We start from the raw sequence: 13,336 nt of genomic DNA on the forward strand, positions 1-13,336 counted from the left end.
AGCGACAACAATACCGATCACAATGCCTGGAAATGCTTGTAATTTTGTAATTAAAGAGTTGTTTTTTCGTTTTATCATGTTTGTTTAGCTATAAATTTATATTTTTGTGTTCTTCATACTGGTGTGGTCGGTATAATCCCAAAGTACCTGAACACTAAATAGGTGACACTAAACACTAAAATGACAATAAAAACACTAAATGAATACTAAAACTAAGATATCAATACTTTTAACAAATAAATAAAAACCATATAAACAGAAAACACGACGAAGGAAACCGACTCAGCGATGGTTAGACACGCACTACCTGAAGCCAAACTGCAAACAAAAGCGCGTGCTGTACGGCGTCTGTGCCGTGTGGCGGGGAGATTGTCTAGACACCGCGTCTATTGTTTCAAACAATGTAACGCGATAGCTATATTTTGACGCTTGACATAGGTCAATAACCCACACACATGGTTGACGCATACCGTTAGTGACATTGATCGGATTTAAAAGGAACTTTAATTTGCTATAGACGCAGTTTTGTGTCGATGCGCCGTACCGCGTCTTTGCTGTTTGGAGATAGTTTGCCTATGCGCCATACGGCGTCTGTGACGTTATAAGGGTTAAAACTGAGATAGTAAGTAATGCCTATCTCAACAACAACTTCTAACTGTAATACTAGAATATTTCAAGATCACATTAGAAGATAGTATATTTAAAATCTTTATAATTAAAACTTAAACATTCAGGATAGTAATAATTAGCAGATACATTTTGAAATAATATATTTTAGCACTGGAATTTTGGGAAAATCTGATCTGTTCACGGCATTTGATTGCATTAATCGTGATATATATATTAAAATGTTGAACGCTTACAAATTTTCTAAGAACTCAATCTCTTGGTTCCAATTTTATCTAATAAATCGTTATCTAAGGACAGTCATCAATAAAAAAAATGTTAAATCTTAATCAAAGTGAGAGCAACTATAGGTTGAGGTTCCAAAAGGTTCAATTACAGGACCTCTTCTGTTTCTTTTGTACATAAATGATCTCCACGCAAACATTTCAAATGGTCCAATACTTTATGCAACTAAAGTTGTACAACTAAGATACAACTAAAGTTGTTAAATCAAAGAATGACAACGAATTGAAGGCTAAAAATCAGTGAAACAGTAACTGAATAAAGAAAATGATTTGAAGCAATGAACTAAGCAAAAACTCAGTTGGTAAAATGTTGTACTCCTCGATCAAGAAATTGTTCTTTTAGTGATTTACAGTTTGGAAATTAGAGTTTTTCTATTAGTAAATATACTAATATTATGGGTCTAGATCTTTATTTGCATTTGAATTGGGTTAAGATCATTCAAACGATTTTATGAAAATTCACCCAACGTGCTTTCAAATGCTTATTTTGAGACATACTATAGATTTAAAAACATGTTTTAACCATATTCTATGCTTATTTTGATTAAATTCTTCAAGTAGGGTATTGAGTTCTGGGAGATATAGATATTTTTTTTTATTTAAACCTTTTTTTAAATAATAAAAACATTCTAATCTTGGAACACTTCTTGTAAGCCTATCTGTAAGATAATTAGCAATCAATCTTGGTATCGAATTTCTTTTCCATTGATGTCTAGAGAGGAATGTAAGGAGTTTCATTCAGATCTTTTTATACAGAAGAGTACTTTAATCTGCATACATTAGCAACAAGCCATAGTCTGTGAGTTATTCAACTAAGTCATTGACAAAAATTATATAAAGAATAGGGCCTAGATCGGATCCTTGCAGGACACCGGTATCAAATTGCAATGCTTTGGAGACAGTTCTTTTTGTTACTGCATAGTCTAATGATTTTATTTCTCCTGCTTGGGTTCTGCCTGTTAAATATAAATAACTGCTGATCTCCTGTAACCCCACAGCCAGTTTTGTGAGGAACAGGTCGTGACACAAACTGTAAGTAAATGCTTTAGTGAAATGTAGGAAAATTGCAATTGTTGTATCTCCCTTATCTAAATCTGCCTTTATATATTCTACAGTGGTTGCCAGGGCTGTTATAGATTTACCTGCAACGAACCCATTTTAATCTTCGGGTACCAGATTAAAAAATTTGCACAACTACTGTCGCATAATGTGAATAGAATAAGCAATTTTACTTGCAATTACTTGTTACAGCTGTAGCGCTGGTTATTGCAGGCGTCAATTACCAAGTGTGTTTAAACACGGCAGTAATGTCTCGGCAATATTTATCATTAACATTTTAATAGCCAACACTGTTTTCCAGCTCTTGCAAAGAACTGTCCGACATTGGTTATGGCAGCACTCACAAGACCTCTTGCGCCCATTTAGACCAGTTCATCGGACACAAAACTTGAGCAACTTTTTGCTACATAATGTAAACATAGTTCAGTCAAGGTTCGGAAGTGACCACAATAACAAAACATAACATCTTTCTTTTAACCTATGTAATCTGAGGACCAATCGTGACGTGGTGTGAGGAGCAATCATTCATAGACCAATCCGAGGGGTCGGCCATGATAAGCAAGAGGTAAGCGGTGGATAATGAGTGTTAGAGTGGCGACTTACAGTTTCATGTTTGTTTTGTACATATGGAGAACACTCGACAATGGCCATGACTGTCGTGAACGGCATCTATGTTGTGATTTTGCAATGTTAATGCTGTTTTTTTTTAATATATGAAAAGAAGGTTATTTCTCAATTATCAATAACAATTCTTTAATTACGGAGATTTTTATAACTCTGAACCTAATGTTAAAATTAAAGTTTAAGTTCTAAAATGTTTATCTGGCAATTAATAACATCTAAACTCATTCTAATTAAAGTTTAATTATCAATGACATTAATTAATTGTCCAATGTCTATTTAAATTATTATTTTTCAGTATGGAAACAAAAAGATTTCGAGATGTTATGATATGACCTATTAAGAAACTGGATGCCAATAAGAAATAAAATGACTGCCATTAGTAGGATTAAACATATAAATACATTTTTTTTGCTAAAGACTGTCAATCACTTTCCATGATTTACTGTTATAAAGAAGAAAAATCCAAATACATGGCTCAAAACTGGATGTAATTCTTCAAGCTAAAATAATACCAGATAAGATTTAAATCCTGTCTGCCACCTTAGTAATTGTTATCAGTAACATCGACCTTGTACTGTATCAACTCTCTTCCTTATTCTGACTGATAAGATCATCACATAGGCCAGTGGCTCACGAGGGTGGATAGAATAAGGTTTAAAAGGGTATCAGCTCCTCCTGTTTCTTAAACAAATACACATGGCACCAAAATATGGTAAACACTTTTTCCATTCATATACCAGAAGTTCTATTTTGCAATTTCTGCAATACTAAAAGTTTCTGAGAGGTCAAAGTTGGGATCTCTGTCGATTGCAGACCTACATGGTTTATGAAATGGTTACTACTTAATGGGAGTATGCTTGGCGGAAACTGATTTCATTAAAGTTGATGATCACATACACTAACATGAGATGTTCCAAAAATTATTTTGTTGATTTGGGAATCCCAAAATAAATATCTACACTTATGACCAAATTTTGATTTTTTACCATCACAAAACTGTGTATCAAGGAGAAGGTAAAAATATAATCAATATTAATGACAAATAACACAATGTGATAATCTTGTACCACTTACCGGGGTGAGTTCACTTGTATTCTCATTTAGGTCTTCTACCACAAGTGAGAGTGAAGTGCCACCAAGGAGGTCAACCACTTCCTCCTCCTCTACGTCTGGTTTCAGTGGTGACTTCGGACGGAAATGAGGCCTGGACATACAAAATGGTCAAATTTGCATTCAAGATCAAAGATATTAAGAGCTGGCTTTAGTGAAAACTTCAAACACTTTAATAACCTTATTTTTGGTAGTGGAATTATGGGAAATATATAATTTTATTCACGTGACTAACAAGCATCCAAACACTTTTTATTTATAAAATTAATACTATCTGAATATACTATAAGTACAAAAATGTTTGAAATTTTTTCTGATTAAGCAATACAAACATAAAAAAGCGTTAGGATGCGTATTAATCATGTATTTAAAACAAAGTATCTTGCATAATTTTACATATAAACATAAGGGTGTAATGTATTTAAAGTTTAACATAGTTCTTGTAGTGCTGAAATGAAGATGCCACCAGTATAACTGTTTCTTAACCCTTCTAGAACCAACAGTGCGATTTATTGCCGATCAGAACTTACGCGAGAAGGACCAGCTGTGCGATCTATCGTCTGTGGTCTGTTATAATTTTTCGCCTATATTATATATATATATATATATTTTCTGGTATATATACTATATTTGTATTCTATATGCATCCCTTCATTTGTTTATTTGATCTGATGGGCAGTCCCATATTCATGCAGGTATGTTTTCAGCTTTGTTTTCTAAGTAGGCTATAAGGTTTTGTCTGTAATCATGATTAAAACTTCGCTTTTGCAAATATACCTAACTAGATTAAGTAATCACTGATTATTTATTTGAAATACAAGAGGTTTAAAATTTAATAAATTTATACAAAATTACATGTTCAATCAAAATACAATATTTCCCATGCACAAAATATTATTTTAATTCAATGGTTAAAATTAAGGTCAAATTAAATCTTCGAATATAATTTTTTATATGCCTAAGTATAGATTTTACTGTAGAATATATTTCAGGTACACCCAAACCCGAGCTTTTGAATAAATAATATTTAGATATAATTATTTTCCAAAAGTATACAAAATCCAACTTTTTCCATGTATGCAGCTTTTAAAATAAGGACAAAAATAATACAAAATGTTACACACATAATTTTGGCCTCGTCCTAAAAAGGTTAAACAGGCCCTCTAAAGTTGAGTCCTAGGAGAACTCTTAATGCATTTTGTTCCATTATGTCTATTGATGTCAAAACACCCTGTCATCAAAATTGTTACAAAAGTATACTTGTGACATAAACAAACACTAGGATAGAACATCCATTGATTATTTTGAGCTAACTGAGCTCTTTTTTAATGGTATAAGAGACATTTTTACTTTGAAATTTGTTGTGTTACCAAATACTAAACACAGTTGCACTTCACTTATGTACGGTTTAAAGAATGTATTATTAGGCCTTTAATTACATTGCCTTACCGCTTGTGAAACTAAACCTTTTGGGTTTATTAGAAGGATAAGTAAATGAATAAGATTATACCTCAGCAGCTGCAGGTGACTAAAGTGAGTCCAGATCTTTCAAGTCCTCTTAGAGTTCCCACTCAATCTTAATCATCAAATTCATGGCTCTTCCACGGTTTTTACGGTACGAAAATAGTAACTCCACGGTTGATAGTTTTTTTTAAAACATTACAAATAAAAAAAGAAAAAGATGGTGTTTTCCACATGGAATGGCCGATTTCAATATCTAATGCAAAAACGTGCCACAAGTGCGTTCAGTGGATAAGGCCTCAACACTTTAAGAGTCTGTTGCCATTTCTCGCACTCAACTCAGCTTGAATACAGGTGTGTTTCATTTCTCAGACGCGGCGAAATGGTGAAACTATTAAAATGTTTCCTTATCCCACTAATAATGTCGACGATTTGTGCAGAAATGAATGTATGCATCTAAAAAATAGGAATTAAATTTAGATCTTGGCTACGACACAAGCAGCAAGGGGCAGTATACGTCTAACGGTGTGGTTTGTTAAATAATGAGCATCAAGGGGGATTCAATTTGCCATTTGCACTATATCAGAGCTCTTGCTATTAATCAGCCCGTAGGAGCGATTCACATGAGCGAAAATTTTGTAAGTCTAATTACGGTGGCTCACAGCAATCGTTCTTATTGCAATTTACAGCGGTTTCATACAGGTCACAAAATGCCAACAGAACACAGATAAAAGCTGTTGGCTGTGTCAGCGATATCGCAGGATCCTTTTGGATGGCTAACGCAAGTTTCAACATTCTACTGCAATTCAAGTTCCCCTTCCCGGCCTCATTCAGCAGTAGTCTCTTGATGAAACAGCATCAGTGAAGAATATTTTTTATAATGCTTCGCTGTTCGTGATTTAAGGTGACGCACATGAGACTGAAGAGTAGCAAGACAGTAGAGTTTATTCCATTTGAGTTCCAAGTTTCTATCAAGTCAGTTTTACTTAATGCCACTCAGAGCTTAGGGGAGACACCAGAATTTTTTGTTACCAAATGTCCAAAAAACCATTCAATGAACAAGTGTGATTAACTTGTTTCTTGATTCCACAACAAAGAATTACACTCTACTTCTATTACAATCCGTTCAAAGTTTAAGTCGCACATTTTTAAGAGTAAAACAATGTTAACATAATCAGAACTGAAATGAAACACACCTGTATTCACGCTGAGTTGAGATACGAGAACTGGCAACGCCATAAGTACTGAGTCCAGCTCACGCTCATTGCGTGTTTTGGCACTAAACACTGAAATCAGCCACTCCGTACGAAAGCAACAATGCTCACCCATTGTTTGCAACTCCATAAGTCCAAACAGGCGAGCAGTCGGCAATGGAAAGCGAAAAGCTGAGTTCGACATTTTGTGGCCCGTGAGAAACCTGCCTAAGTAGTGTATTCAATCACATTATAGGGTGGTTCACACGAGCTGGCTGATCGCAAACTTGCAGGCGTGACAACCGCATGCAACCGCCTACCACTACAGAATCACAGCCGACATTGGCGACGTAGTAGATATGTGGGAGCACTGGAAGGCCAGTCAATCGCCGATAGTGGCGAATGTAATATGAATGCCTGTGTATTTTGACGTAGAACTGTTTGTAGAAGAAATTATGAACAATCCAACCATTTTGGACTTCACAATATTAATGTTTCGTAGCAATAAATATTATTGCTAACAACGTATTAGGAGAAAATATATCTCCAGATACTTTCCGATCAGGGAGCTGTTCGTTAGTACTTCTTTTGGAGTATTGAGCATTGCTCTCCTCAGTATATAGGTTTTAACAACTAATATCCTATGAACGCGCACGGATTGCCATTGACAAGATGTAAAAAATATACAAATATAAACCTATCACAATACTACCTCCCTCAATAACCATTTCACAAAAAAAATAGTAAATGTAATATCCATCCATCCCAATCAATCCCAACGGAGAAGATAGGAGTCGTTATATCAGTAGGTAACAAAGTCCAGAGAGCCACTCTAACATCAATTAATGTCCTTTTTATTACCCTCTCTTCCACTTAAGCTTATTTAACAACTATCAACATACTGTATGAACTGTATATAGCACTGTGTGTAAATGTAATAAAATGGATAAAATAAACAAGTGAAAGTGAAAACTCTTTGTCTTTGTTGGTAAAACTGGTTTGTTGGTAAAGTTTAAAATCAGTAATCTTTCTTTCCGTGGCTGACAGGTGTTCTCGATAGACATAAAATATGGCCTTCTGTAGTGTTTCTATATCAAGAAGACGAACTCTTTAGAAGTTAAGCCTGTTCTTCCTACCCTATCAAATCACTCTTAACAGATACCGAGATTAAGACAAATTATCACCGGAAAAACCCACCTGAATGACACTCAAGTAGAATTAAACAATTGAAATGAATTTACACAATTGGATATTATGAATTTAGGCTCTCACTCTGGACTTTTATGCACTTTATTTCTACTGAAATGACGTCAAAGAATAAAACAGTATCAGAAAACTGGATGGCATTTAAGAATTTACTTCAGTAAGAACACATCGAGAAAACTTTACATTAGTCAAAAAACCTCAGAAAATCTCAGACAGCAAAGCAAGGATGATGTGATTAGAATAAATCGTAACACTGGGTTTTGGAAAAACTTTCATATTCTACATGGAAATTAATATCTTAAGAGATAAAAAATACGATAGCTTATTAAGTATATAGTATATATTTCTTTTTATTTGTTTTTTTTTTATATTTAAATCTTCAAGTGTGGAATATGGATATGTCTGTACTATAAAAATCATGCTGATGACTGCATTCAGTAATACTGTATTGTCTTATTTTAGTTTATTGTGTACATTACATGAAATGTAATGAATTTTGACTGCCACGAAGCAAACAGAAATGCATAAAGCACCAAGAATAAATAACAAAACCAGTGCTATTCTTTTATCGCTGTGTTATCTAATGATGCGTAAAACAACTTGTGTGTACAGGATGTTCAAAAATGTAATATAAACATAGGTTGAGAAATGTCTCGTTTAGTCACTAGTTGCCATTTTATATTTTTCATTAAAAATATTAATTTCTAGAACTAGTAAAGCTACAGTTATCAAACTTTGCACATAGGTAGTAATAAATAATAGAACAATTTAAAAAATAAGGGTGTGATTTGATTTAATATTAACAAAATGGCGTCTGTTGAAAGGTTTTAAAGTCAAATAAAAAAACTTGTATAGTTGTAAAAAATGCTCAAGAAACCAACTGTTATCAATTTTTATACCAATTCCAAATGTACCTTTTGTGACGAAACCCGTTAATATATAATCGAGAACTATCACTTTATAGGTATGCTTACGCAAATCGGGAGCAACAAAGATTTTATCAGTTGAAAAGTATCAGCTGTTTTGCATCAGTTATGAAAAAGTTAACCATTTTTCAATTTTTATAACAATTGTAATGGTACTTTTCCCAAAATTTCGTCAACACACAAGCGAGCATGACCACTTTATATGTAGGCTTGCACCAACCGGGAGCCACAAATAGCTGATACCTCTCAACTGCAACATGTTTTTGTTGTTCTCACTTCCAAGTAATAGAAAAAAAAAATAACAAAATGATTTAAATCTTACATGCACACAAATTGTATCCAGACCCAATTTCCTTCAGTGCTTTACGGGTTAAAACTGTACAAAAAAATCATAACAATTTATACATTAAGATTCTCACTCTCAGTGTCTCACTTGATACAATTTGAAAATAATTTAATAAACATTTAATCTCACTCTAATTACTAACTTAATGAAATAATATCAATCTTAAAATGTAAAGAAAATACATACCAGTCTTCAAAAGGATCTTGCAGGGAGGATTTTTCATCTAAGGCAAGCTTTTCTCCAACTTCTGTAGGAAGTTTGCTGTCAACAGCATTTACGGCAGGTTTGGGCTTGCTGTTGTCTTGGATTGTAAAGTCTAGAGATGACCAGAAATCATCCATTGGGGGTCCAGCCCGATCAAGGATGACTCTACCAACATACACAATATAGCAGTTTAGTAGTGGGCTTTATTAACGTACAGTAAAAACAATACTATTTCAGTTAAAGCTCTCAGTTTTATGTAAATGGCCTGTCTTATGTTTTAGTATAAGCACTCAGTATTGGGACCTGTCCTTCCCAAATACTGCAATATAACTTAGCACTATATATCTAAGCAATTGGGACATTTAAATATGTAAGATCATGTTCCGTCATGGTGGTAGCGATATAATTAGAATGCCTTGCACTCAATAATGTTCTATTTGAATACTCATCATATACAATCTTAACCCTTTGCACGCCAAGTAATTACGTATATGTTTTGCCCTAGCACCAAATTACTGAATATTTAATTTTTTGAAAACTGTAAAGCCATTTTTTTTTTTATTTGTTTAAGTAATTGATTTAAAGAATAAAAAATCATAAAATGCTTTTATGGGCATTTTTTAAAACGAAATATAGATATTTTTTCTATTTTAAGGACCAGTAGGTATGAAATGAACGAAAACGTTATTTTCATAAAACTGTATAATTTTTAAAAATGTATACCGGTACATGAAGTAGATAATGATGTGTGATAAGTAAATAAATACACATTTTGGAAAACTGTTTTCTGTTTTTTTTTTTTACGAATAATCGTCCAAAGTATGTAACCCCAAGAACGAAATCGTCAAAGTCCGGATCGTCTGCGTTAGCCATAATTATGGCAATATATATTCACAAGTTACGTCAAAATAATAAATAATAGTTATTACTATAGTAATAATTTTAATAGTTCACAAGCACTAAACGTAATATAAACTAATAAAACTGTAAAAACATAAACTGTCAGTGAGCAGGAACACTAGACATAGAACTTCACGAAATGGCGGCGCTTCACGAAATGGCGGCGAGTATAATCGCTTTGGGCGTTTCGAGAAGTACGGGAAACAAACATGAATAGAAAGAAACAGCTGTTACCGATCGATACACCTCAAACGTTCAGTTGGCACGTTAGCTAATGCACTAGGCAGCAAAAGTGACTTTCTCTGCCATCTAGCGGCAAATTCGACAACTAATAAACTATCTAATGTTGTAAAATGTAGTTCGCGATATAACTCGCTATGGGCGCTGTACGGACCTTTATGCATGCGAAATAACTCGCTTATGGCGTGCAAAGGGTTAAAATTATGAACACATTGATTAAAAATTGTCAAGTGTTTGTAAAAAGTTTAAACGCTCATATACGGTAGTGTATATATTTATTTGACAGATGAATTGTAAATACAGAACTAATTACTAAATGTACATATAAAGTTAACTTCGTATGGCTAAATGCACTATTTCGGAGTATACAACAAATGACACTTTTTTTTAATAAATGGATCATCATATGGTTTTAATTTTGGGATCACAATAATAAAATAACTGAGGGTGTCAAAATAAAATAAAATAAATATGTGTTAATTTTTAATTCCACGTAAGACTTCCCTGTCATAACACTGTAGAGAGAAGCAGGTGATGGAACAGGACTGCATTAACTCAGATGATTAAAACCAATATATACATTATTGATTTTAAATATACTCAGCAAGATAAGTTTTTAGTTAAAATAACACAAACCGTGTGTGTTGTGGTTATATTGTGATTTACCTCTTATAAACTTACATATTTGCTTTCTGGGTTAATATTTATTACTTCCAAAATTGTTACAACTAAAATAAAGTATTCCACAAAATAACCGAGGTACTGTTGTGATCTCCCATTGTATTGATTTGGTAAACCAGGTATAGAAGTCAGAGAACATGCAGGACCAAACCAGTACATGAGCCGATTAGACAAACAATGCAATCCAATGTTTGCTCTACGCAACACTAGACGATTAAAGGAAAACCTAGATAATATTTACTAAAGTTATAAATAATTGAGAGCTATCCTTAAACTTGATATACGAGATTCAGCAAAACAAAATTTTAGAGTTAAATATCTTAACAGTTTATGATTTGTACACATGTGAATCTGTCCCTTTTTCAGGTGTCACGATTATAAGAAAAAATACAAACCGAATTTATAAAACTACAGGAAATTTTCCAAACAAATTTGGATTTTTTAAAAACAACATATGTTAGAAATAAAGTTTTTTCAAAAGATGCCAAATGAAATCAAAAATTAAAAAAATATAAAGAAATTCAAATTAAATTGAAAGCATCATTTAACAGAATTGGAATTATGTTCACTTGAGGAGTTTTTAGGAGTATTGTTTTTAGCATTATTGCTGACAAAGTTGACTTTTTATTTTTAAATGAAATATGTTACTACATAACTTAGAATTACCACAGGTTTTAATAAATTATGCTATTTTATGTACTAATTGTACAAGGACAAATAAAGAGAATTTTGACTTTGATCCATAAAATTAAAATCTAGCTAGGATCACGTGGTTCAGAGATGACGATGACTTGCAGAAAATTTTCAAGGCATGGCTTAGCTCACAGGCAGTAGAATTCTACAGCAAAAACATAGAAAACTTGTATCTCAATATAACAAGAGCCTTCTTGCAGGATGCTCCTTAGAAGAAAAATAGTGGAGAGTTGTACATTACACAACAAAAGGAACCTTAACAGATTAATCAAGGCAATAACAGACATCCAGAACTGCCATAGCGTCACAACAAGCGGAGTACTAGATATCCGGTAGAGTTAGGTGGTGTGTAAACTTAGGTTCCAGTTTAATGTATCTATGGTGGACACAATCTCTTCATTCGCATCTGTTAATGCCTGCAATTGCAATGTAGTTATTCGCCTTTATAGCAAATGTGTACAATTTCAAAACATTATGTGATTATTTGTGATGACGTTGGGGTTTAGTGATATTTAATAGTTTAAGTGCCACCGTACCCTCAGAAATATCTAGATAGTGTAAGGGGTGCTGGTCGATTGCACCTAAGGGGTTAAACAACAATAGTCAACTAGCTATATTATGCATCTTTACCTTTATAGTGCCGGAGTCTCATGCAGACTCTGAGAAATATCTAGATAGTGTCAAGTATCCATTGGATTGGTACCCAATGGCTCTTATGCCAATGACTGAGTACAATGAAATGAACAAATCAGATGATAAGAAAGTGGGAATTGTCCTCCATTCGTCAATGTTGGGTACTAGTACTCCTTGTTAACATGTGATGTCACAAGAAAGAGTTCATATGAAAAATTCATATATAATAGGAATTTATATGTCCAACAAAAATGTTTTTCTTACAATTCAGCAATAGTGAGTTTGGTACACCAGTACCCTGATACTAAATTTGACGTCATTTTGTTCTCTTACGGGACAGTTTTAGAACTCAAATTTGAAATCAACTTTATACATAATAGCTACTTTCTGGTTTTGAGGTAGCTTTTGTAATTCTTTGTATTGTTAGGTTTGGTATCCTATTTTTGGGTATAGCAGTGTTATCTTGGATAAACCCAAGGTACTTGATTTTTGCATAAATTAACAAAAGTTATTTTCTAAAAAACCCTTAAAATATAAGAGATGAACAGCTAGAAGACACTTCGTACGCCGCAAATGGATTCCATAATTTTCCTTTAACATCAAGACATCTATAAAATATATTTTTATTCAAGTTCAAAGCTAATTTTTTATTATACATATGCTATAAGAAATAAACACAAAAAATATAAAACAGCTCATTTTAGATAAAATTTGCATATTTATTGATTAAAATATAAAAACAACTATTTACCATACTGTTAATTTGATCTAAATTTAAATTCATGATGCAATCTAGTAAAACTGAAAAGTTATAAAGTACTAATTATTTGAGCATTTTCTTAAATAAGGTTTTGTATATAAGGTCTATCATTATATGTGATATATCTCAAATATATTATATACTGTTATTTGATATACAAGGCATTTATTTTTAGTAAGGTTCGTTTTGTTGTAGACACTAGTAGTTCGCTCGCATACCGCAACACGTCGTGTACTGGCATGACTGGGGAACAACTGTACTCAGTTTCAGCTCTGTAGCTAACCTGTACGGTTCTGTTCTGTGCTTTTAAAACTTTTAAGTCTATCAACTCGCCCGCCGTGTGGGGTTCACTCTTTGATACGGTTTTTGTCAGCAAGGAACCTGCCTGT

The 13,336-nt window shown here is 33.2% G+C and overlaps 1 protein-coding gene across 1 annotated transcript in view; it reads right to left on the reverse strand.

Moving 5' to 3' along the window:
• Window positions 1-13,336, reverse strand: part of LOC124369916 (enhancer of polycomb homolog 1) — a 79,893-nt gene that overhangs the window by 29,188 nt on the left and 37,369 nt on the right. Inside the window, exons 9-10 of the mRNA XM_046828096.1 lie at window positions 9,023-9,205; window positions 3,669-3,798 (exon numbers count right to left, since the gene is read on the reverse strand). Of these exons, the coding sequence (XP_046684052.1) occupies window positions 3,669-3,798; window positions 9,023-9,205 (313 nt within the window). The remainder of the gene's footprint in view (window positions 1-3,668; window positions 3,799-9,022; window positions 9,206-13,336) is intronic.

Source organism: Homalodisca vitripennis, chromosome X, assembly GCF_021130785.1.
Source record: "Homalodisca vitripennis isolate AUS2020 chromosome X, UT_GWSS_2.1, whole genome shotgun sequence".
In the NCBI taxonomy this organism is placed as follows: Eukaryota; Metazoa; Arthropoda; class Insecta; order Hemiptera; family Cicadellidae; genus Homalodisca; species Homalodisca vitripennis.